At 43.1% G+C, this 27,041-nt stretch overlaps 1 protein-coding gene across 1 annotated transcript; it reads left to right on the plus strand.

Annotated features, from left to right (window-relative positions):
- The first annotated feature begins 538 nt into the window (after positions 1–538).
- LOC130871957 (T-kininogen 2-like) lies at positions 539–25,223 on the plus strand. The gene is made up of 10 exons (XM_057765689.1): positions 539–909; positions 3,045–3,155; positions 5,203–5,287; positions 10,945–11,117; positions 12,637–12,744; positions 15,131–15,215; positions 16,760–16,932; positions 23,565–23,672; positions 23,768–23,854; positions 25,024–25,223. The coding sequence occupies exons 1-10, from the start codon at positions 715–717 to the stop codon at positions 25,105–25,107; spliced, it is 1,209 nt and encodes a 402-aa protein (XP_057621672.1). The 5' UTR covers positions 539–714; the 3' UTR covers positions 25,108–25,223.
- Positions 25,224–27,041: the final 1,818 nt, after the last annotated feature.

A 27,041-nucleotide genomic window follows, 5' to 3' on the forward strand; every position in this document is an offset into this window, starting at 1 on the left:
TGTACAATTATGACATGACACTTAGGCTTATCTTTAGCTCTGTGCAGAACATCTCATTCTGACGTCCACAAAAATTACAATACATATAATTTATAAAAAACCTTCTAACTGTAGAATCTTTGCTTTCACGCTCAACTTAGTCTGCTTCTGAACATGCCGACATCCTGTTAGTATGCTTCTTTCTGTACACATCAATTCCCGTTAGCCTGCTTCTGTACACACTGACATCCCGTTAACCTGCTTCTGAACACACTGGCATTTCATAAGTAATGCTGTGTGGGAGGTTTGTACATTGTCCTCATGTTCACAAACATAGAAACCATTGTAATTGGTCCAGTAACATTTGAGGAGACTAACAGAATTGGTTGTTGCTTTTAGCTCCTCTTTTATTGGTTTCTGCTCTAATTCATTAATGTTGTGCAATGTTTTGGAAATGGGCTCTGCCTTCCCACATTCTTTTCAAAGACGCTGGTCAACAACCCATGTGTTGCAATGTTCCAGCCTGAAACCTGCTTGGACAGCTAACCAAGTCCTATTTGTTCTCTGGGAAGAGGGCAGACAGCCTGCGACGGCAGGAATCCAAATAGGGTCCCAGTGGTCAGGCAGGGAGAAAGGAGGACTGGACAGAATAGAGAGGCTGCTAAGAGCAGCTGCTGAATTGGCTTCCAGTTCTTGTCAAAACGACCCCTCCGATTCTAGAGGGAAACTCGAATCATGAAGCTAATTACTATACTGTTCCTCTGCTCCAGGCTGCTCCCAAGTTTAGCACAGGAAGAAACCACCCAGAAAATCGACTGCAATGATGAGGATGTGTTTCATGCTGTGGACGCTGCTCTGAAGAAATACAATGCTGGGAACAAAACTGGCAACAAGTTTGTGTTGTACCGAGTGACAGAGGGCACTAAAATGGTGAGTGACTGCTTAACCCTGAGATCACTTGTAGTTCGTGCTCTCTGGCATGGGAGTAGAGGACGGGAGGTGGCCAGTCCTTAGGTAAGCAAGAGAGGCTTCCTGAGTGACCCTAAAAGCCATTTCCTGGGAAGAGAGAAACAGCAGCAGGTGGAGATGTTTGAATGGGACAAGGCACAGGGCAACCCAGCAACTTAATCAGCCTTGGGTCTGTGAACTCAATGACCTCCCAGTCTTGAGTGAGAGTTCTGCATGGGCAGAATAAAGGGAACAGGAAGAGAGCTGCCATCGTTGCCTTGGACCAAGTGAATACCACCGAGTGTGTGCAGCTGATTCTTCGAGGTTTATAACAAAGTGTCCATTAGTTTTCTTCAGTCTGGGGGGATGCAGGGAGGTTGAGGCAGGGTGTCAGGCAGCCTCAGACTGACCACGAGCTTGCTGTGGTGCTGATGATAAGTGTAAACTTTTCATCTTCCCGTCTGCATCTCCCTAGTGCTTTGATTACAGGCGTGTGCCTCCATGCGAGGTTCATGTGGTGGCAGAGATTCAAACCCAGGGCATGCTAGGTAGGCAAGGGCTTCACCAGCTACCCCCTCCCCCAGTTCGTTTCAGCTGGATTTGACTATGCTTTCGTTTCTGCCTTAGTCCACTCAGGCAGGAGGCAAATGCAGACAGGATTTATAAATCAGACAAAAACAAAATCATTAAGAGTTTTAAAAATGGTTGGGTGAAAGCCGGGCAGTGGTGTGCATGTCTTTAATCCCAGCACTCAGGAGGCAGAGGCAGGTGGATCTCTGTGCATTTGAGGCCAGCCTGGTCTATAGAGCAAGTTTCAGGACAGTTAGGGCTGTTACAAAGAGAAAACCTGTATGGAAAAAATCAAGATAGATAGATAGATAGATATTGATAGAATAGATAGAAGATTGTTACATAGGTAGGTAAATAGATGAGATTGATAGATTAGATTAGATAGATAATGATGGATAGGTAGAGATTGATAGATATAGATAGATAGACATAAAATAGATAAATAGATGATAGATGAATGGATAGACAGATAGATGATAGATGAATGGATGGATGGATAGATAGATAGATAGATAGATAGATAGATAGACAGATAGATAGACAGATAGATAGACAGACAGACAGATAGACATACAGATAGAGTTCACAGACTAGAGAGGTGGTCGGTGGTTCAGGGCACTGACTACTCTAGTAGGAGACCTGGGTTCAGCACCCATGATCATTCAGAACCATCTATAACTCGGGATCTGGGACCTCTTTTGGCCACGATAGGTACCAGGAACACACGTAGTAAATGTATGTATACTCAGGGAAATACTCACACACTTTTAAAACTTTTTAAAAATGTAGAAGTTTTAAAAAATATATAATACAATAAATTTTACTTTTAAAGACTCTTTCTTTGGATTGGTCCAGTACTTCAGCAGGAGAAAAATCCAATAACTTGACATGAGAATAAAAAGAAAATCCCAATGGACGTAGACTTGTTTGTTTGTTTTCTGAAGGTAAAACGAAGCCTTTTGTTTCTCGCTACAGCACAGCTCGCATTCTCCCCCCAGACGCTCTGGGCCACTGTGCACTGCTGTCTCCATTGGATGATGGTTGGGTACACGGGAGTCTGTTCTACGATGTCCCTGTAGCCGGCTACCCTCCCGGACACTGGGGATTCAGCCCAGGGCACATGTCGCCCGAGCTCTAAGCTGGACCCTGGCCTTTGGGTTTTTTGAGGCAGGGCCTCCTTATGTTGTAGCTCTGCTGGCCTTGAAGCCAAGGCCCTCCTGTCTCAGCTCCCCAAGTGTGGTACCTGCATTACAGGCTTCGCACTATGCCCACCTTCAACCAGACATTTAAAGACCCAGATATGTACATGTAAACTAGATTTCACAAAAAGAGGGCAGGGCTAATACTATGGGTGCTGCTTGGGAACTGCGAAGAGTATAAGGATATTATGAGCATTCTTCCAAGGAGTATTTATGCAAAGGTTTATATTTTAAGAAACACAATGCTCCTTGAGTCTGAGATGGTCAGGTATTCATAATGCATCAACTCCCACATATTTGCTGCCGGGTCCACTGAATGCCGCCACGTGTTACCCTTGCTTTCCTCAGGTGGGTTCTGACACATTCTACTCCTTCAAGTATGAGATCAAGGAGGGCAACTGCCCTGTTCAGAGTGGCCTCACCTGGCAGGACTGTGACTACAGGGACGCCGAGGAAGCCGTGAGTCTGCTCTTCCTTCCAAAGTCCCCAGCCTGCTGCGTGGAACCCCCAGGGCTCTGTAACATTTAAATGAGAGTGTCAAACTGATAGATCAAACATAAAACTTGTACACATGGTGGGGTACGTCTGAGGATTTGATCCCTATGGGCTTGTTTAAAGCCGGGGTACCTGTCTCCTCAGGCAGCCATCAGTCCTTTATGGTGACAAAATTCAAAACCTTCCAGCCGTTCTGCAAGAACAATATAAAATCCTTGTCTGTATTCACTCGGTATTCTCGCCAGCCCTGTCCTGTCCGCAGCCTCCGGTGTTCCGCTCCTAGCTTCTGTGACATCACCTTTGCTGGCCTTGCTGGCCTGTGCCTGATGCTTTCACTAACCTGCTGGTTCCAGTCCCTTCCGTGCTGCAAGTGACAAGGTTTAATTCTCTAGAATTCTTCCATTATGTATACATACCAACTTCCTTGCCCATTATCATCGACAGACTTTCTTAAATACAAGGGCATGCTTTCTATTATTGAGTTTGTTTATGAAGGATGCACATAAACCTCTCACTATATAGAAAATTTAGCCTCATTCTGTCTAAATTCTTGTGAGGACAGAAAAACCAGGGATATGTCAATCAAAAACAGTCTTGTTGTCCTCCCATGAGAAGATGGTCCTAATAACCAACCAAAGCTTGTGTGTCAGACCCCACAGAGACAACAGATAGACATTTGGGCTGAGCCCAAGGTCTAGTGAAGAAAAATATGGGAACTCCAACTATACTGGGCCTAAGTACAAATCTTGACTTTGCCTCCTAGTGGTAGGAAGTCACTTGGCCTTCCTCAGTAGGTGCTCTAACCTTACTAAAATGAGACAACCTTGGTCTCCCGGGCTGGAGGAGGCTGAAATGAGATAAACTAAACAAAGGATTCTGTTGACAACAGGCATCTTCAAGAAACTCTAGATCTAGCAGCAGATGGATGCCTTGCATGGGTGAGAGGGAATGGCTGGCAGTCATCTGCCTGAGAAGCAGATAATTCTCATAAGCTTGGACTCCCCTCCTAGATGGGAGGTCAGCATCCTCCCGAGTGTGCTCACACTGTGGTCCTCCATGGTTGTAAAAGAGCACAGGGAACCCCAGATTAGGAGACCAGGATTGCCGTGCTGGCTCTGCCCCTCACTGAGCCTGTCTGGCATCTATGCCCTGCAGAATCTCTCAGAGCTGCAGGGAGGCATGGGGTGAGTTCTAGCCTCACATTATAGCTCCTGATACTCAGTACAGTGGATAAGGCTGAAGAAGAAGACAAAGAGCACAGTTCAGCACCATGCCTGGACACAGCCACCATGGAAGACTGACTGTGTGCTGCTCCACTGGGCTCTTTCTGTGTGTTTGCATGTTTACTCATTGCAATGACCTGTTACATGCATGTGGTGTATTTCTACAAGATGGGAAAACACAGGCACTGAGAGGCACCAGGGCAGAGGGCACGCAGCAGCATGGAGGGGGATATTCTAAGAGGTTTAACTAAAAATTATGCAGAGAACATGAACCCACTGACAGTAAAAGGGACATCAAGGAGGAGGCTTAGCCTGTTTTCCTGAGGCACAGCGTCTGTCTTGGCAACAGAGAAGCCTCTCTAGGACTGCACATCGAGGCTCAAGTACAGAAGCCTTACTCTGCCTCTCCCTGACCCTTGAAGATCAGTGGCCTGTGGGAGCAGTCACTAAATATTCATTCCTATGTCTCTAAACTTTGTTAGAGGACTGGAGAGATGGCTCAGGGGTTAAGAGCTCTTGCAGAAGACCTGGATTGGTTTCCTAGCGCCCAGATGGATTCCATAACTGTCTGTGACTCTAGTTCCATGGGATCTGATGCTGTCCTCTGGCCTCTACAGGCACCAGGATACATCCAGGCAAAACATTCACGTACATAAAATCAAATAAATCTAAGAAAAAAAAACTATTAGAAAAAAACCATTAAATCACAATTAGCAACAAACAGTACTAGCTAGATGCATCCATGAGAAAGAAAGACTCGACCAAATGGCCTCTCTCTTTTCTTTTAGGCCACTGGAGAATGTACAGCAACAGTGGGGAAGAGTGAAACTGAGAAATTCTACGTAGTTACCCAGACTTGCAATATTACTCCAGGTGGGTGATACATCAGGGGGACTTCCCTAGTGGTGACAGAGGGTAGGAGCCTGCACTGGGCATTAATTATGCGTATGTACCAGGAACACAACCCAGACCAGACTGCTTTACCTTTGCAGACGGTGACAATGCAATGCCATCTGCCGTGTTTGCACTGTGGCAGATGTGTGGGCAGAGTAGCCCTACATAGGTTTTTGGATTGGGTCAGGCTGTGTCAATCATCCCCTCAGACCTATCCTAACTCCTGTGTTGTGTCAGCTGGGATGGTGTGGGTGGAGGCTGACAGAGGATGAGGAGACTTGGACTTGCCTCCAGTCCCACAGCGCCCCCTACAGGGAGGAGGCTTGGACTCACCTCCAGTCCCACAGCGCCCCCTACAGGGAGGAGACTTGGACTTGCCTCCAGTCCCACAGCGCCCCCTACAGGGAGGAGACTGTGGGCTTTGGGGTCGGCTCTGATCTGAAATCAGTCCAGGTTTTTATCATCTGCACTTCCTGTTTTCCTTGTCTAGAAACGGAGAGAGTAGGACTGCACACTTCACAGGACTGGTGTGCTAGGAAATGAGATGATGAAAGACGCAATGTCTGGGCATCATCAGACGTAGACAGCAGATGCCAGCGAGAGCTCACGCTCACCAAGCACTTGGGTGCTGCTGTGGGTCTAGGGACTTTACATGTATTAATTACCTCACATGGATCATGTGTTACCTCATTCGACCATTACAGCTCCCCAGCCCCCACACAGCATACCGACAGCTCTTGCCAGCTTCTTCCTTCCAGCTCAGGCAGCTTCAGCATTTTCATAGACATCCTTTCTGATCTCATTTTATCCTCCTGGTTTTCCTAGCTCCTGCCAACCTCCATGAAATGCTGTCTACACTCTTTCTGTTCTACCTGGTTGTCATTCCTTCATGGAAGTGACAATGTGTCCCTACACCCTAGTTCAGCACCTGGCGTGTGATAGCAGGGGCAGATGGACTTCAAGGAAAGGCTCCTCTTGAGCTGACTAACAAGAAAACCTCTGGCCTTTTATGCTGGTTGTCTTAATTAGAGTTTCTATTGCTGTGATGAGACACCATGACCATGACAATTCTTATACAGGAAACCATTTAGTTTGTGCAGGTTCACTTACAGTTCAGAGGTTCAGTCCATTATCATTATGGCCGGGAGCATGCAGTGTGCAGACAGACATGGTTCTGGCTACATCTTGAGCAGAAGGCAGCAGAGAATGGACCGTGACACTGGAGGGTCATGAGCTTAGGAAACCTCAAAGCCTGTCCCCACAGTGATGCACTTCCTCCAACAAGGCCACACCTACTCCAGCAGAGCCAAAACTCCTAAGAGTGTCACTCTGAGATTGTGGGGACCATTTACATTCAAACTACCACACTAATCATAGGAACACAGAGACGAGTGCTGTCCTGCCAGCTCACAGCCTTTCACTTTCTACCTGCCAATGATTTCTTTTAGATGATGTATGACAAAAAAAAAAAAAAAAAAAAAAAAAAAGGAAAGAAAAATCTGTTTGGTATGGTTTTCCTCCAAGAGTTAAAGATCAGGTTGACTTTGTCAGGATTAATGACAGGAAGTAAATGGAAGGAGGCATAAAGGAGATTTAATTAGCACAAAAGATTATGATATATCTGTAATGCTTCCCTTTTATAAAATGGTGAGTTAATACATTACTGTGATCATTAAAATAAAGGCCTAATGATGTAGCTCAGCTAGTGTTCACCGTCCTGGAGGAGGTGGGACCTGTGAGCATGGAGTTGTTAAGTGAGGCAGACTAAAGTCTTCTGCAATAACCAACTTCATTCAGAGCCTCAGACGACTTATACCCTGACGGTGAAGAAAGGTCCCATGAGGGCCTTGAGACGTGGCTCAGATGTTCAGAGCCCTGGCTGCTCTTCCAGATTCCTATGTTCAACCCTCAGCTCACAGTCATCTGCAATGAGATCTGGTGCCCTCTTCTGGCAGGCAGGCATACATGCAGCCAGAACACTGCATGCATAATAAATAAGTACATCTTGTTTTTTTTAAATCCATAGAAAAGAGAAAGGCCACATCAGTAAATTTCCCATGAGCACATGCTGTATATAGTCACAAGGACAAGCCACACTGTGGCACTCATGTGTTTCTCGATAGAGACATACCAAGGAGAATTTCAATATTTAATTGACTAACAAGAACAAGCAGTAATTTGCTCGTATTTGCTATGGGAGCCCAAAACACATTGCAAGAACAATTCTGTGTTTTGAAGCAACTGAGGTCACAAGACCCTTGTCTTGTTTCTTGTTGTGTTCTCATTGACACTCAGAATTCTCCTCACACAACTCTGTTCCTGTACCTTTTTCTGAAAAGCCAGTATGTATGCCTGAATGCCTGGGTTCAATCCCCATCACATAAGTCAGGCACAGAGGCCTGCAGAGAAAAGTAGAGGAATGAGGATCAGACTTCCCAGGCCATCCTTAGTGTTCTTCTCTTCTGTTGTCTTGTTCTTCGTCTTCTTAGTCTTCTTAGCAGCGAAAAGGAGGACACAAGACACAACAAAACCCACGTGGCGTGCGAGGTTTATTGAGGCGTGCAGGAGAGAAGGGGAAAAAGAGAGCGAACAGACAGTGTTTCAGCCTTTTTAAAGGGTCCCCCACGTGCGTGCGTCAAACTCCATGTTCTGCACCTGTGCAGCCTTTGCGTGGAACGCTAGGGGCTCCTGGGAAATGTAGTTCCCCAGGCAAGCTACGCTCAGGGGCCTTCTGGGGAATAACACTTAGCTACACAGATAGTTCCAGACCAAGATTGGGGTATATGAGACCCATGTCTAAGAAGTTAAATAAAAAATATAACATAAAAAACTATTCTTAATATTCTTCACTTTCCATCTGACTACACAGGAGTCCTAGACTCTCATCTTGTTTAACTCATGTAGGAGTAATTTGAAAGTCAGTTATCAGGAGCTTCTAAATGTTTTGAGTTTGGGATGGTGCATATGAGAGATGGAACAATTGTATTCTGTCAATTATATTTTAAATAAATGCTGATTGGTTAGTAGCCAGGCAGAAAGCATAGGTGGGACAACCACACAGGAAGTAGAGGCAGGTCAATGAGAACAGGAGTATTCTGGGAAGAAGGAAGCTTTTTCTGTAGTTGTTAGCCTGCCAAGAAGAAGCAAGATATGACTGCCTTGCTGAAAAAGTTATCAAGCCATGTGGCTAACATAGATAAGAATAGTCAGTTTATATAAGAGTTAATAAGAAGCCTGAGCTAATGGGCCAATCAGTTTATAACTAGTGTAGAACTCTGTGTGATTTCTTTGGGACTTAATGACTGCAGGAACTGGGCAGGACAAAAAACTCAGACAATAAATGGCATCCAATGTAGGTCAACTGCATCCACATAAAGCCTGACAGAGTTTGGGAAGTAATTTTAGACAGCAAAGAATAGAGTTAAGCACAGCTCATTGAAACAGCATTTTCCCAGGGGTCTCTGCTAGCTAGAGGCGAGTGCTCTCATTTAAGAAAGGCTTCCTGACTCAGCTTTAGTTGCAAAACCTTGCAGCTCTTTTAAGAGGCCACCAAACACTTAAATGGTGTTGATGAAAAGCTGACCGCATGCTTTTTGGTTTTTAGCTGTAGCAGGAAAAAAGCTGCACCATTTTAAAATGACGCTTTCTGGGCCGTTCTGCCTGCACAACACTGACTCTTTCAGGCTGGAGGCCTGCTACAGAGCATTTGAGTGTGGTTTGTGAGCACTGTTGCAGCTTGCTTGGTGGCAGAGACCTTGGAACGTCATAGATTTGGGGCAATATACATGGCTACAGCTGGTACATCTACCATAAGGCTGGAATCTCAGAAAGCTAAGGAATGAGCTAGATCCAGCTGTCAAAGCCATGGCTTTAATCCTCTCCATATTGATTAGCAAATTAAAGACTCATGTGGTCAGAAAAAGAGAGAGAGAAATATAGTAAAGAGAGATTCAAAGACAAAGAAAACCTCTAAATGTTTTGCAGCTTGTTAAAAATATTTGCAAGCTTGGGAGGGTAAATAAAAAAGGTTAAAGACCTTAAAATAAAAAAAGGAAGTAGTTGGGTATGGTGGCACATACCTTTAGTCCCAACACTTGGAAGACAGAGGCAGGCAGACCTCTGTGAATTCAAGGCGTAGTGGCACACGCCTTTAATCCCAACGCTTGCTTGGGAGGCAGAGGCAGAGCGATCTCTGCGAATTGAAGGTGTGGTGGCACACACCTTTAATCCCAGCACTTGGGAGGCAGACAGATCTGTGTGTGTTTAAGGACAGCCTGTTTGACAGAGTAAACTCCCGGACAAATTTTGACACAGAGAAATTCTGTGTCAAATAGCCAAAAATGAAAAATGAAAATAAAAGAAATCGAAGTTAAAATAAAGCCACATAAAGATGAAAAATACACATAGAGTCTGGACACTGTATGTTATTATATTCTCATTGAATTGTTTGAATGCTGAGGAAGGAGCAACTGCTGCTAAAAGATATTTGTTTATAAATGCTGCTGAATTAACCCAAGATAGGCATTTTGAAAATACCTTGACTTCAAAATTGAAGTCAAAAGGTATGTTACTTTGGAGAAGAGATTTTGCTTTTGTTTCCACAGGAAATGAGAGGCTATGGATTCATTCTGAGTTAAGAAAAATCAGGTTCAATCAAGGAAGAGCACTTGAGAAATTTCTGGTAGGAACAGATGGCCCAGATGTCAGAGTTCTACATCCAGAACAGATTCAAGATGCTGCCTGAGACGATCAAGCTTCACAGGATACTCTAGTCAGGACTTGATCATAATTCTAAATTTTCTTTAGGTCCCTATAAGATTATCAGTGCCCCCAACCAGCAGGAAGTAGCCCGGAAAACTATGCCCATATTCCCAAAAATGGACCATGGATATCTTCCTTTATTTTTAAAAAAACGGGGGGAAGTAGTGTGGGACAATTGTGTACTGTCAACTATATTTTAAATAAACGCTGATTGGTCAGTAGCCAGGCAGGAAGTATAGGTGGGACAACCACGCAGGAAGTAGAGGTGTGTCAATGAGAACAGGAGTATTCTGGGAAGAAGGAAGCTTTTTCTGCAGTTGTGAGCCTGTCACAGAAGAAGCAACATAAGACTGCCTTGCTGATAAATTATCAAGCCATGTTGCTAACATAGAAAAGAATAATGGGCTAATATAAGTTGTAAGAGTTAATAAGATACCTGAGCTAATGGGCCAATCAGTTTATAATTAATGTAGATCTCTGTGTCATTTCTTTGGAACTTAACAATTGCAGGAACTGGGCGGGACAGAAACTCAGACAATACAGAGGCCTGTAGACAGTAGAGGAAGGAGGATTAGACTTCCCAGGCCATCCTTGGCTACACATAGTTCCAGACCAACACTTCTTAGACATGGGCATATGAGGACCATCTCTAAGAAGTTAAATAAAAAATATAACATAAAACTATTCTTTCTTTTCTCCACTTTCCCTCTGACTACACAGGAGCCCTAGACTCTCATCATGTTTAACTCCTATGGTAGTAAAACTCCTATGGAAAGTCAGTTATCAGGAGTTTCTAAATGGTTTGGGTTGGGGACAGAGTATATGAGAGATGTTTTCAGTTGTTAACGCTGTCTCTTTGTCTGCTCTTTGTCAAGGTAATGGACCCATATTGACAGCCCAGTACACCTGTTTGGGCTGTGTACACCCCATACTGCCTGATAGCCCTGAACTGGAGCCTGTCCTGAAACACGCAGTCGAGCATTTCAACATCGACACCAGGCGCTCCCACCTCTTTGCTCTTAAAGAAGTAAAATCAGCCAAGAGACAGGTTTGTTTTTTCAGTGTTTCATGACATGATATGGTTAAAAATTTGTTAGATTAGCATCTTGTCACATAAAATAAACCTGTGTGGTTCCTGCTGTTCCCCCTGCCAGGAGGAACCTGTTTGGTCTCATGCTTAGTATACTGGAGTGTTCCTCTGCATTTTCACAAGAATAGCTCTTAAAACAAGGGGCTTTCTCTAGGGCCCAAGTGAGCAGAGTGACCCATACAAAGGGAAGGGTGACTCACATATTCTTCCCTTGGAGCTTGCTTGTAACAAATAGTTCAGCATTCCATGAAATTATCATTCTGGTTTTAGGATTTTAAAAATCCGTATTACTATCTTGTTGTTATTAATTAAATACTGCCTCAAAGTATTAAATTGGTCCTAAAAAGATGGACATGAATTCCTGGGTACACCCTAAATTATACTTGACACTCGCTCATGGTGGTGAGGTGGAAAAGCTGTCTATTCCACAGTCATCTGATTATCTATCTATCTATGTATTTGGGTTTTTGTTTGTTTGTTTGTTTGAGGCAGGGTGTCTCTACAAAGCCCTGATTGTCATGGAGCTCACTGTGTAAACAGGGCTGGCCTCAAAATCACAGAGATCTGCCTACCTCTGCCTATGTATCATTCTCTACCTTCAGTTTAACTTGCCACAGCAAGAGATTTGTATTTTACCCATCTGTGTCCATGGACAGAGGTCAGCATGAGGGTGGTATGTGGTCAGTATTGAGAAGGTAGTCAGCATGAAGCTTGTGGTCAGCATAGGAAGGGTGGGTGGTCAGGATGAGGAAGGTGGGTGGTCAGGATGGGGAAGAGGGGTGGTCAAGATGGGGAAGGTGGGTGGTCAGGATAGGGAAGAGGGGTGGTCAGGATAGGGAAAGGGGTAGTCAGCATGGGGAAGAGGGGTGGTCAGCATGGAGCTTGTGGTCAGCATAGGGAGGGTGGGTGGTCAGCATGGGGAGGTGCTCACCATGGAGATCGTGTATATTCAGCATGTAGTTGGCGGTCAGTGTGGGGCCTGTCAAGAACAAAGCAGGAGAATTTCACTACCTGGTGATCTGAGACCAGTAGACTCACCAAAAAAGGTCATTCCCATTTCTCATTCCTCCTGTATAGCCAATCCTATTGTTTCACAAAGCTGGGGGAAACATGCCCTTTTGGCAACCTGGAAAAGGAAAGATTGTGGGGCTTTTATTTCAAGAAATATAATGCATATATGTATATATAGGTGTGTGCTTAAATATATATGTATGTATATATATACAATTTACAATTACATTGGAGTGTTTGTGTGTATTTTGCAGTTACATGGAAGTGTGTATGTGTGTTGTGTGTGTGCACACATGTGCGAAGATACTTAATTTTTACTCAGTAATCCCTTTGCCTGGTAGCAATGATGGTGTGTATTCCCTGAGCTCAATCTAATTCAATGTTTAAAGATGTTTATAACTTTTGCTCACTGTGATTAATGTTCATGCTGAACTTCAAGTTCTCACTCAACCTAAAATCATTTCAGGTGGTGGCTGGACTGAAATATGAAATCACTTACTCAATTGTGCAAACTAATTGTTCAAAGGAGCAGTTTCTATTCTTATCTCCAGAGTGCAAATCCCTTGCGGATGGAGTAAGTAGGCAAAAGTTGAATGATCGTCTTTAACATTTTGTTAACAGCATGATGGGACTGTCAACCCTGTGGTAAGACTGTCCCTAAACCTGAGATATGGTTTGGTAGTTCGCATCCATGGTCACAGAGGATCTCTGGGCCCCACGCTGCTGGGTTGAGACACTCCACACGTCACACTGAGTATTTACCGTCACCAGGGATGAGGCCAAGGGCTTGGGCTGCCATCCTCTCGTTGTCTCCTCTGACGTCATGTGTGCTCAGTGTTCCACAGGCTCCTCCAGACCCCGGCTCCTTACTTCAGCTCTTCCCTTCCTGGTTCTTCATCTTCTCAATTCTACATTCATGTTAGTTAACACATTCTGGGATTCTAGCCCTCTGTGGATGACATCATGGTACTCACTGGCCTTAGCTGAATGGGAGAGCTCCAGGGTTAGTGAAAGACTCCATCTCAACCAATAAGGTAGAGAGAAACTAAGAAAGGCCTCTGACATCAACCTTTGGATTCTGAATTTGTGTACAAACACGTTCACGTGCATGCACACAGATGAAGGTATGCACACCTAATATACAAACAAATAAATCAAGCTACACTAAACAGAAAATTAGTAGGTGTCCTTGCAATTACACTTCTAGATGTCTCCCCAAAGGAACTCAAAAGGAAGTTCAAACAGAAAAAGTCGTGTTCCCAGCAGCACTACTCATAGGATCCAAAAGTATGAATGACCCATGTGCCCATCAACAGGGGTTCTACTCAGTTCTGTTGCTGTGATTAAATACTGACCAAAAACAACTTGGGAAGGGAAGGCTTTATTTTATCACAAGTCACAGTCTCTCACTGAAGGAAGCCAAGGCAAGAACTCAAACAACAGCCCGGAGGAATGAACTGAAGCAAAAGCACAAAGCTGCTTACTGGTTTGTTGACCAGGCTGATTCTTGTTCCTCTGAGGGGCTCCTTTCCAGGGGGTAGGACCATCCACAGTGGGCTGGGACCAGTTATGCCAATCATTAATCAAGAAAATGCTGGGGCTGGAAAAAGGGCTCAGCACTTAAGAGCGTTTATTGTTTTCCTGAGAACACAGTTTGCATTCTCGGCTGAGCCAAAGCCTTTTGGAACTTCAGTTCCTGGGTTTCTGATTCCCTCTCAAGGTCTCAAAGGGCACCAGGCACATGGTAGACACACGCATGTAGGCAAAACACTTGCACATATAAAATAAAATTTAAAAAGAAAGAAAAAGATATTCCACAGACTTGACAACAAGCCAAACTGATGTAGGCATTTCCCAGTTGAGGCTCCCTCTTCCCACGTGATTCTTGTTTGCGTCTAGCTAATAAAAAACTAACCAGGACAGCAGGTGAATGGATGAATGACATACTGTGTACATACACCAAAGGATGATGCACCTACAACATGTGTCAACTCTGAAGCATGGGATAAATGAAGTGAGTCAGACACGGAAGTATAAATATTGTATGAAGCCATTTATATGTAATATATAAGGTAAGCAAATTCATAAAGACAGAAAGTAGATGAACATTCAGAGGGGCCAAAAAAGGGTAGGATGCTTGTCTATTGCTTACTGGACTTAGAATTTCTGTTGGGGTAAAATTACTTTTCAATGCAGCAGTGAAGATTTTATAGCATGGTGAATTTTAATCAACAACAGCTAATTTTACAACTTTCAATGTTTTAAGTGGAAAAATCTACATTTTATATCTAGACATCCTATCTATCTTTATATCTTATTTCATATTCACACAATTTATTCCCCCAGGCTAAGCGAGAAACCTTAGTGCAGAGTCTGGAGAGGTGGCTCAATGATTATAAGGAAGCCCTATCTTATAGAGGACCTGAGTTTGTTTTCTAGCACCTCCATCTCACATCAGGAAGTTTACAAACTTCTTTAACTCCATTGTCAAGAGATTCATCATCCCACACTTGTGAACACACAGAAACACACACACACACACACACAGAGAGAGAGAGAGAGAGAGAGAGAGAGAGAGAGAGAGAGAGAGAGAAAGAGAGAAACCCACTCACTTATACATTCACCATGTAGTGAACATTCTTATTTCATGTCCCTCTGTGTTTTTTGGTTTTTTTTTTTTTTTTTTTTTTTTTGGTTTTTTGAGACAGGGTTTCTCTGTGGTTTTGGAGCCTGTCCTGGAACTAGCTCTGTAGACCAGGAGTGCGCCACCACCGCCCGGCTCCTCTGTGTTTATTTGTAGCCATAGATACTCTCATGTGCTTTTGGTTTTCTTTTGCTTTCAGCTTCTATTTTTTCCCCTTTTCCCTATGCAAGAATTTCTTAAGCAAGACTACTGTCTTTGATTTTTATTAGTTGTTTGTTTTCAAAATTGATTTTAATTTCTGATTTTGAACCACCAGGATGTTTGGAAGTGTAGAGATAACGCCTTTGTGGATATCGATCAAAAAATTGTTGACTTCTCTCAGGACTGTAACATCTATTCAGGTGAGACAGCACATAGGGGGCCATGGGGAAGCAATGGGGTCTGCCTTCTGACCCAGCTGCAGCATGTCTGTAAATGGCCAAGTCAACCCAGGACAGAAGGAACAGTGTGTGCTCTCTGGGTCAAGGCTATCTTCAGGGGCAATGCCAGCTGGCTTTCTTTTCCTTTTCTACAAATTGTTCTTAAATGTGGGGTTTTGAGTTGGAGAAGACTCATTTTAAGCCATCCACAATGGAATCCCTCCAGATAAAGATGGATTTCCCAGCATGTTAGAATGGAAGTTTGTCTGTGAAAAGCTTATGGCTAAATTGGCATTTCTCAAAAGAGAGCTGACTTCTCTCACAGTTAAAACAGTTCTGCACATGTCATAGCCGGAGGCAGCGCTGTGCACAGATCGTGATGTGAAGTACCAAGACACCGCTGTCCACTGCAGCCGTGCTGGAGGCTCATTTATTCATTCCTTTACTTCACCACTGCCTTCCTCTAAGTTCCACATTTCTCCCAAGCTTACACTGAAGACGCAAAATTTTAAGCTGGATGCGGTGGCACACCCCTGTAATCACATCTCTTGGGAAACTGAAGCAGGGGAGCAGAAGTTCTAGGCCAATTTTTGTTCCATATAGACTTCAAGGCTGGTTTGGGATGATGAATTTTCTTTCACTCTAACCTCACGTTGGGCACCAAAGGTTGTTTCTTACTCTTTGATTCTTTTTTTTTTTTTTTTTTTGGTTTTTCGAGACAGGGTTTCTCTGTGGTTTTGGAGCCTGTCCTGGAACGAGCTCTTGTAGACCTTTGCGGTGCCTGCCACCCAGCCCCAAATAAATCACACACGGAGTCTTATTCTTCCTTATAAATGCCTGGCCTTAGCTTGGCTTGCTTCTAGCCAGCTTTCTTTAATTCAAATGCTCCCATCTATCTTTCCCTGCTATGTTTTTTTCTTTTCTTACTTCTGTGTCTTACTTTCACTCTTCCTCCATGGCTGGCTGGGTAGCTGGTTTTGTTTTCTCACTTTTTGATCTCTCCTGCTCCTTCTCTCCTCCCAGATTTTTCTTCCCTTTTATTCTCTCTGCCTGCCAGTCCTGCCTATCCTTCCTCCTGCCTTGCGCATGGCCATTCAGCTCCTTATGAGACCATCACATGTTTTAGACAGTCAAAGGATCAGAGCTTCGCAGAGTTACATACATGCAATGTAAAAGACTGCAACAATCTTTGTATCACAGCATAAACAAATGTAACACATTTTAAATTAATATTCACAACATTGGGACACATCAGAATATGTCTGGAGGGGGAGGGGATCAAAAGAAGAAGAACATATGGCTCAACATGGTCAAAGACATGCTTCCCTAAGCATCTGAGCTGCAAGGACAGAGAGAGAGAAAAAGAGAGGAAGAAAATGAGTGTCTCATGAACCACCATCCCTTAACTCTGCTCTGCTCATTTCCCACCTTGTGAAAATGAGGATGCTGGGCCTCTGTGTGAGAGGATCCTGACTAGACTACTCTTTGGGTATACCTACTTACTATAAATCTGTTTTCTTTTTCAGGACAGTATTTGACACACCCACTTCCTGCGAAATGCCCTGGATGCCCCAGTACCATACCTGTAGATAGCCCAGTGTTGACAGAGCCTCTCGGTCATGCCATCAAAAAGCTTAACACAGAGAATAACCATTCTTTCTATTTCAAGATCCACACAGTGAAAAAAGCGACATCCCAGGTCTGTAAACACACAAAGATGGGGAGGTGTAGTCTGTGTGCAGATTGATTGCTAGTTTGATTGCTGGTCTTCACTGTGGTTGGGGAAACTGTACTTTGTAATAGGATTTCATGGTTCAAATTTCAACTCCCAACTCTGCTCTGTGCTTGAGGGTCTCAGACAAGTATTTTTCAAGTTCTCTGTTTGTCAGAAGGTGATATCGCATGTCTTTAATCCCAGCATTCAGGAAGTAGAGGTAGGCATATCTCTGAGTTTGAGGCCAGCCTGGTCTCCAGAGCTAATTCCAGAACAGTGAGGGCTACACAAAAAAACCCTGCCTTGAAAAACAAAAAGCAAAACAAAACAAAGCAAAAGCTCTGTTTTCTACCTGAAAATGTCTGGGGCGAAGCTCAAATTAGGCAAAGTGTGCCAAATGACTTTCAGACTCCAGAAAACGGTACAAACCCTGGAAACCACTATAGAGTTAGCAAAGTCCTGGGGAGGAAGAGCGAGGCTTTTACTTTCACTCTTTGCAGGCTCTTGTCTCATAAGAACATTTGTGTAAGGTGTTGTGGTGCACACCCATTATCCAAGCTCTCAGAACCTGAATCAGGGGGATTGCTACAAGTTCTAGGTCAGCTTGGACTACATAGCAAGATCTGATTTAATACACACACATGCACACATGCACACGTGCACATACACACACACAAAGGGGGGATGGAGGCGTGGGGAGGGGGAAGAAATGCTAAACCCCTTGGACTAAGCCACATCACTAGTCATTCACTAAGAACCTATAACTCTCACATGGCCCTGTTCTTTCTCCCTCCTCTCCCTTTGCCATGGATGCCCTCATGTCTATATCTCTAGGGCCTCAGCTCCACTTTCTCGCCCTATCATAAAAGCTAGTTACCTTCATCTGGGATCAGAGGATCAGCTATAAAACAGCCTCTATCCTTGGTGACTCTGTGTGGTTATGAAAATCTCAGCCTTTGTGGCACCATCTGTAAAATGAGTAGCTGGATTAAAAAAGCCAGACCCTCAAACAGTGCTGGTAGTCTATAATCGTATTGTGCAAGGACAGATTCCTACTCTAGAGACTCGAGCTGCCTTACCTAGATACAAGGTAATCAAAGTAGAGCCAAACTGTTAAAGAAGCCAATGTGATCTTTGTAATCTAGTAAGAAAATGCCCACCATTTGGCTTAGTAGTTGGATTTCTAGGCATCTGAAACAAGAGGCTTCATACATAGCCATAGTCATTCTCGTTTCGGTTATAGGAGCAAAAGATGTGGTAAAATGTCACACTCTCCAGGTGAGTGTGGTGGCTCAGATGGCAGGCACTTTCTGTACCCGCCCGACAGACAGCCTGAATCCCATCCCTGGAACTCACGTGGGTGCAAGGAGAGAATCAATTCCGCGGAGTTGTCCTCTGACTTCCACACATGCCATGGCACACACAGACTCACTCCACCCCACCACATCCCTACTGATAATAATAACAGGACCAACAATATGGGAATGATTAAATGAAGAATACCTTAGGCAGAGACTTAAAGGCATCTCTGTAAGGAGTGTTCGGTGCAGGAATGTCTTGTGATTAGTAGCCAACAAAAAGCAGACTGTAAAAAGGAATCCATGAGTTGGGGTTGTGGTGGTGCTCGCCTTTAATCCCAGCACTCAGAAGGCAGAAGCAGGTGGATCTCTGTGACTTCATGGCCAGTCTGGTCTACAAAGTGAGCTCCAGGACAGCCAGAGCAGTTACAAAGAGAAACCCTGTCTCTTAAGAGAGAGAGAGAGAGAGAGAGAGAGAATGCACTGATGCCACAGCTGCGCCTACAGAAAGCGACACTGAAAAGAGATGATTCAGTGGAGAGCTGTGTGCCTCCCCTGTCCACAGTGGTGGATTTTAGAATGTGGCATAAGGGTCTACTCATTCTCATCTTTCTAGTTTCCTCAGTGTTTTCACCAAAAAGAGTAGACAAAATTTATTAAAATGAATCTCAACTGACATTTGACCTCTGTGTGATGCTCACAGCACTGAGACTCACTGATGTCACAGGCCGGCTCCCTCAAAGGGGCTGCTGCTTTATACTGTTCCTCTTTGTGCTTGCTTTATTCTTGTCTGATGGTTCTGCTGTCCGATGAAATTTCTTTATTCTTAGTGATGTCAGAATTGTGTGTCATGTACTGCACATATGAGGCTTGGGTCTAGGAGCCCTTCATTCATCCGCCTTCTTCTACGTCACCCCTGCATGTGCGTGTGTGTATGCGTGTTTGTGTGTGTGTGCATGTGTGTGTGTATGTGTGTTTGTGTGTGTGCATGTGTGTGTATGAGTGTGTGGGAGTGTGCATGTGTGTATGAGTGTTTGTGTGTGTATGTGCATGTGTGTATGAGTGTGTGTGTGTATGTGTGTGTGTGCATGTTTGTGTGTGTCAAGAATGACAAGGGAACATTATGAGATAATACTGCAAACAGGAAGCAGACAACTGATTACCCTCTGTATGCTGTAAATATGTTTTATTAGTTTGGTCAATAAAGAAGCCGCTTTGGTCTATGGCAGCACAGAATAGAACTAGGCGGGAAAACTAAACTCAATGCTGGAAGAAAGAAGGCAGAGCCAAGCAGATGCCATGTGTCTGCCAAAGGAGAAAGACAATGGAAACTTACCAGTAAGCCACAGCCTCATGGTGATACATAGATTGATAGGAATGGGTTAATTTAAGATGGAAGAGCTAGCTAGGAATATGCCTGAATCATTGCCCAGTGTTGTAATTAATAGAGTTTCATGTGACTATTCAGCTGGAAAACAAAAAAGCAGTCTCTGTTACAGACAAACCTTCAGTTAGCTGCTAAATCTACTAGAATATAGTATGAATTTCATTTGAAAGCCTCTGTTTGACTTTAAACTGGTCATCAAAGCAGCCTTTGAAGTAGCAATTTACAGGGACTCAATTAGCTGATAGGAACTTGTTTTGATGCAGACTCTTGACCAAGATCTTGCTAAGTTGCTAAAGATATTTTATATAGTTTTAACCTTGTCTTAGCTTTATTTGTTTAGTCTTATTAGAGTGTGCATCCACTCCAAACTGGATTGATAGTTGGGACACCAAGCTCTGAATCCAAATCTCCCATGAGTGAGGTTTCTGCTGCTTCTTGTCAATTGTTCCTACCCCACTGCTTATGGCCCTGGGGCTGTGAATGATGATTCTCTGGAGCTGTGGACGGTGTCCCCTGGGGCTGTGGAAATTGTCCCTGTCTCTGCACAGATGAACAAATGCTGAAAATCTGTGTGCACAGTTTTGAGAATGTTCTTTTAACACAAGTCCTAAGAAGAAATGTAAAAAAAAAAAAATTGTAGATATCTGATTTTGAGGGATTTGTTTATGTGTTCATTTGTGGTGCTGGGGACCAAACCCAAGGCCTAGGGCTTGCTGCACTGAACTAAACCCTCAATTCAGTTTGCATGTACCTGTGACTTTTGAAGCAAACTGTCATAGTAGTGTTATGGAAACAAAATGGAGAGGTAGGTAGGTTCAAGAAAAGAACTGAGGTGAGTGATGCTGGCACACATCCTTAATCCCAGAACTCAAGATGCAGGTGGATCTCTGGGAGTTTGAGGCCAGCCTGGTCTACAGCTTGAGTTCTAGGAAAGCCAGGGTTACCCAGAGGAACTCTGTCTCAAAAAAATCAAGGAAGAAAGGAAAAAAGGAAGAAGGAGAGAGAGAAAGTGAGAAAGAAAAAAGGAGAGTGTGTGTGAGAGAGAGAAAGGAAGGGAGAGAAAGACAGAGAAAGAGGGAAGGAGGGAGGGAGGAAGGAAAATATGGAGGGAAGGAGGGAGAGAGAGAGAGAAAAGAGAGAGAGACAGAGAGAGAGAGAGAGAGAGAGAGAGAGAGAGAGAGAGAGAGAGAGAGAGAAGGGTTTTTTTTTTTTATTTAGGAATGAACTATGTGCTTGGAGAGAGGACCTCATGACATGGGCACTAGGATCCAGCCCTTGAGGCAGGAGACCACTAAACAGGATGTAGTCTTGATTCTCCTCCTCCCAGCATGGACCAAGTGTGCACTTGCTCAACAGTGGGTGTCTGCATGTCCTCATCCTCGCTGGTCTGGAAAACTGCGGATGATGTTGCTCTCCTTTCCCAAAGCACCCCTCTTTGCTTATTAGTAACATTAAACCTTTTTAATGACTGGTACACATTGTAAATTTTTTTCTCAGATACTCAGCCCAATGTCTAATTTTCAACGTCGGGCTTTATGCTCATGACAAACTTTATCCTGCATCTCAGTTTTACCCGTTTGCCTTTTCACTTTGCTTATTGTTCTATCTTATCATTTTTAATAAACTTGAATAAACAATAAAACATCACACAATAAAATTAACCACACCCAAAGTTCTTAACGAACTTATGCTAATATAATTGGCATCGAAAGAGAGGCTGTGAAGCTTCATGTTGTTCTATATTTTCAGCATCAAATGTATTTTATGTACTTATTTATCCCCCAAATCAATAAAACAGATAGATAAAAAGATAGATAATAGATAGATAATTGATAGATAGATGATAGATAGATAGATAGATAGATAGATAGATAGATAGATAGATAGATAAACAAAATTTGGCACCGTGGCTTCAGACTTCGTGCGGTGCAAACCTTGATCAGAACACCAGTGGTGGTGGCAGAGTGGGTGCGGTCTTGAACCCCTACTAGCTGTGCTGCATCCCCCACCCCCAAGCTCTGAGTTAAGTTGAGCTGTCAGCACCAGGAAGCCAGAATGGCAACTCACACCTGTAATTCTAGTACTTGGAAGGCTGAGGCAGGAGGTTTGTGATTTTGACAGTCACTAGCTACAGACCACTCTGAATTACATAATGAGATTATTTCCCAAATAAAACAATAAAAATTTAAAACGTTGAGGATAATACTCAGTAGTAGGTCCCTGGTAAATGCTAGCACCCCTCTCTAGTACAACAAAGATAAAACCATAAAAGCATAAAAAACTGTAAAAGGTTTCATATGTTTTTTATGAAATGGGATTGTCATATAAGTGTGTAATTCTCCTTTTTTTTCCAGTAAGAACTGTCCTTCCAAGTAAGTATGTACAGATGCATTCTTTGCAATAGCTGTGTAATACTCTAAACAAACAAATATACGGTTCAAACCTATAATAAATAATTGGATCACAAAATTGGGCTACTGTTTATAGACAAGATTGTGTTGTGTTTAAAACTGTTACCAAAGACAATGAGAAGGACCCTAAGAGGGACAGATATGAATGTACACAGAAGGAGAAAAAGACAAGATCCCCTGAGTAAATTAAGAGCGTGGGGATCACAGGATAGGGTAGAAAGGGAGAGAGGAGGAAATGAGGGGAGCAGAGAAAATGTTTAACTCAATAAAAAAATTAAAAAAACTGTTACTAAATACTTACTGGAAGGGATGCTGAACAGCTCAGTGGTTTAGAGGACTGACTGCTCTTATGTAGGACTGAAGTTCAATTCTCATGACCAACATGGTGGCCCTCAACCCTTGTAACTCCAGATGTTCCTCTGAGCTCTGAGGACACTACTACACCAATGTGTTGTACAGATGTACATGCAAGAACGCCCATACAGCCAAGTGGTAGTAGCACATGCCTTTAATGCCAGCACTTAGTGGAGGCAGAGGCAGTTGGATATCTGTGAGTTTGAGCCAAACCTGGTCTACAAAGCAAGTTCCAGGACAGCCAGGAGAGTTTCATGGAGAAACCCTAACTCAAAAAAAAAAAAAAAAAAAAACACAAATTAATAATAATAATAATAAGAAGCTATAGATAATCTAAATATTTTCCGAATTGCATATTAATCTACATAAGAATTTACTGATTCAGTATTTGGCAGCAAGACAACAAAAAATGTTTAAAGAAAATATTTTGAGGTTGCTCTCCCATACCTCGGATTGTATTGTAACTTAAGTCCTGAGTCCCTGGTGAACGCGGTTTGCAGTTCTTGAGTCTTAAAATTGATACGTGTGGATGAAAGTAAATACTGTAGCCAGTTTTTCTTGTACATAGTAAAGGACTCTACCCAATTAATATCTAGAAATCCTAGATATGCATACAAACCTAAAGTGTGTATCAGATACTGGTAGCTTGGGGAGTATGACAATTAAAATGATGAGTACATAATCAAAATGTCAGGGTTCTAACTTTAAACTCATCAGAGTAAAAAAGGATAGTTTGTTACATTAATCCTTATTAAAAACTTATATTGGTTTACCCTGTAAAGATTTGTTTCTTATACCCGTTTAATAGAATGCTGATTGGCCAGTAGCCAGGCAGGAAGGAAGTCTAGGTGGAATGATCAGGCAGGAAGCAGAGGTGGGGCAACAAGAACAGGAGAAATTTGAGAAGAGGAAAGCTCAGTCTGTAGTCGTCACCCAGACGCAGAGGACACAGATGAGAACGCCTTGCTGATGACAGGTACCAAGCCACGTGGCTAACACAGACAAGAATTATGGGTTAAGATGTAAGAATTAAGTAATAAGAAACCTGAGTTAATAGAACAACCAGTTTATGATTAATGTAGAACTCTGTATTTCTTTGGGACTGAATGGCTGGGGGACTGGGTGGGACAGAAACCTCTGTCAACATTGTTCTAATTAACTTTACAGGTGGTAGGTGGAATGAGGTATTTTATTGACTTCATAGCCAGAGAAACCAACTGTTCAAAGGCGAATAACATGGAACTGGGACCAGATTGTGAGGTCAAGTCCTCTGGTGTGAGTAGCAGGGGGCCTGGGTGATGCTTTAAAATTCATTGCTCATGGGCCTCATGACTAACGATTTTCCTCTTGGTTTCTGCTTTCCTCATCAGAATGGTCTCAGCTGTAATGCTGACGTATACATGAGACCTTGGGAGAACAAAGTCCAACTGACTGTCAAGTGCCAAGATATACAAATGGTAGGAGCTCAGTTGCGGTCAACTTGGGGTCAATTCTACCTATGATTCCAAAAAGTCATATCTGGGTATTCACAATGAATCATTACTGAAAATAAACTGGGGGAGGGGTATCTCTTTTAAAATAGTAAGAAGTTCTACATTTTTATGCTGATCTACCCTGTGTTTTAATAGGTCTTCAAGGGGCTCACACACATGGTTCATGTCTGTAAGGGTGACTCTACATCATCCTTTCCAGTCTTTACAGAGTGCCCCAGGCAAACAGTGCTTTGTGAGTTGTCAAAGATGGGACACTAAGATTTGAACTGCCAGCCAGGTCATGGTGGCTCATGCCTTTAATCCCAGCACTCAAGAGGCAGAGGCAGCCTGGTCTCCAAAGTGAATTCCAGGACAGCTAGAGCTGTTACACAGAGAAACCCTGTCTCTAAAAACAACAACAACAAAAACAACAACAAAAACAGGACAAAGAAAAAGATTTGAAAAGCTGTGAGGCTCCAGAGTGAATTACATCACTATATCCCTTGTCCCTGGCTCTGCAAAGCAAATGTCTTGCACATTCTCACCAGTCTTTAGGGCTCTGGGAGGCAGTCCTGCTATTTTTATTTTACAGAAAAGTGAAGGTAGTTTGTACAGCATCGAGTGCAGGTCAAATCAGAGATTACCCTTTCCATCCTGATCCTCACAGCTAGAAGATCTGACTTGAACATTGACTTCACCTGTCTCCTCTCACAGGTGGATTGTATTCATGAAACCATGCTTTTGTTCAAGTTGCCACCTCTCTTATTTAAAAGAAAGAATCCCTGAAATGTGAATGAAAGGAAGGGATTCCCACACCATGGAACAAATGGTATCAAGGGATTCCCGTACTGCAGAGCTGCTATAACATTGGATTTAGAAAAAGCAAAATATCTACAGGCAGGAATAAAGTCAAGAGTAGGAAGGGAAAGTAAAGATACGATTTTACAACCACGCCATGCTGTGAATGCATGCATTGCTGCTGCTGGTGTTTACTGGAAGCATTGCGCTCTGAGTGTGTCTTTCATTTCAATATTGTCTACATTTTAAAATAAAGAACCAGTGACACCAGGAAACATTCTCACCTTGTCAAGCAGTTCATCATTTTGAAAATATTGAGCATGAATATCAAATTAACAGTTTTTCTATACTTACAGAGGCTTACAAACACCTGTGAGTACAAGGGCAGATGCTCAGCTGAAGAGCCAGTGCCTGGGAGTGATGAAAAATCTTCACAATAGCCCCAGCACGACCCCAAGTGGACAGAACAGAAGAATCATGGGATACATGTAAATGGAAGAATGTCCCTTCATCACTCTGCCTCTGGGTGAAATAAAATTCAGACTTGATGAGTTCACAGTGGTCTCCTTTAAGCCACACCTGTACTGTAGCAAACTGAAGCCGTCAGCCACAGAAGCTTACAACCCCACTTTGGAATATTCCCTCTAAATTAGACAGCCATGCATCTAATGGACTTCCTTCTCACTGATACTCCATGTGTGCTAAGGGAAGAATTAGGGAGTGCCATTCTGTCAGTATCCAAAGCTTAGCTCTTTGTTCTTCACCCTGCTCCTGCTCCCCAAGCCCATGCTAGGAATGATTAGACTTGCTCAGTAATATTTCTAAATCTGGGCATTTCCCAGATAGAAAATAATCTATGTCAATTTGATATCTACTAACTTCTCATAATCATAAAATGTCCAGTGACCATGATGGCATATACTTGTAATACCGGCAGCACTGGGGAGACTGGGAAAGAGAATTGCTGAAAATTTGAGGTCATCCTGGGTTACATAGTGTAAACCAGCCTGGGATATATAGAGGAACATGGTCCTGCCACTCCTCCGCCCAAAGGAAAAAAAAAACTAAACCCAGTTGTGTAACTTTCCCATAATCCCAGAAACTGGGAGAAAGAGGCAGGTGGATCTCTGAGTTCAAGGCTAGCCTGATCTACAGAGTTCTAGGACAGTCGGGGCTACACTAGAAACCCTACGTGCCCTCTGAGGACCTACTTGAAAAAACCACTCTCTCCACAAATAGAGTACCCCACTTTCCCTTTGCACATGAACCCCACCCTTGGAGGACCTACCTGAAACACCTGTTCCTTCCACAGATAAAGCCCTCACCCCAGCTCCATCTGGTGTTTCAACCTGAGCCCAGCACAGCAATAGCCAATATCTCTTAAAACAAAAGCCCTGTAGAGAGACAGACATGATAGTACATGCCTTTAATCTAGCACTCAGGGGGCTCTCTCTGAGTTAAAGCCATCCTGGAAGTCTGCAAAGCAAGTTCCAGGCCAGCCAGAGCTGCATAGTGAGATCCTGTCTCAAAAATCAAACAAACAAAAAACAGCTCTGGAAAGAATATATCTCAGTGTAATAAAGGCCACATATGACAAACCCAAGGCCAGGATCATACTAAATGGAGATAAACTTGAAGCAATAATTCTTGCTTGGTTAACTGTTTTGTATATATAATTTTACTATGTTAAAGTTAATATCTTCCTTTTTATTTAGGCAGACAAGGGGAGGTGATATGGAATTCCCCTCTGTATGCTGTAAATATGTTTTGTTTCTATTGGTTAATAATGAATATGATTTGGGCCTATTGCAGTGCAGAAAAAAACAAGGCAGGAAATCAAGCAGAGATAAAGGAGAAAAGAAGGCAGAGTCAGGTAGATGCCATGTAGCTGCCAAAGGGAACAGAAGCACCTCCAAACCGCGCCAGTAAACCATGAGCCTCATGGTAATACACAGAATAATAGAAATGGGTTGATTTAAGATATAAGAGCTAGCTAGAAATATTCCTAAGTTAGTGGCCAAACAGTAATATAATTAATATAGTTTATGTGTGATTATTTCGGTTCTGAGAAGCCAGGAACAAATGAACATCCTCTGCCCTCATACAGCCATTTGATTTTTATTTTTAAAGATGCCAAGGTTACACACTGGAGGAAAGATATTTCTTCAAAAATGGTGTGGAGAAACTGAATTTCCACACCAAAAAACTAAAATGATATTCTTATCTCTCACTCTACACAAAATTCTGCTCCAGATGCCTCAAAGATCTCAGTGTAAAACCTGAAACTTCAAGAAGAAAGAGAAGCGCATACACAACAAGATACAGGCATGTGGAAGGGCTCTCTGAGTAGGACCCATGGTGCTCAGCAAAGAAG

This window comes from Chionomys nivalis, chromosome 3, assembly GCF_950005125.1.
Source record: "Chionomys nivalis chromosome 3, mChiNiv1.1, whole genome shotgun sequence".
In the NCBI taxonomy this organism is placed as follows: domain Eukaryota; kingdom Metazoa; phylum Chordata; class Mammalia; order Rodentia; family Cricetidae; genus Chionomys; species Chionomys nivalis.

Coding starts and splice junctions, on each gene's coding strand:
- LOC130871957 (XM_057765689.1), top strand. CDS start 715: ATGAAGCTAATTACTATACTGTTCCTCTGCTCCAGGCTGCTCCCAAGT. Junction 910..3,044: donor TGACAGAGGGCACTAAAATG/GTGAGTGACTGC, acceptor TGCTTTCCTCAG/GTGGGTTCTGACACATTCTA. Junction 16,933..23,564: donor TGAAAAAAGCGACATCCCAG/GTCTGTAAACAC, acceptor TTAACTTTACAG/GTGGTAGGTGGAATGAGGTA.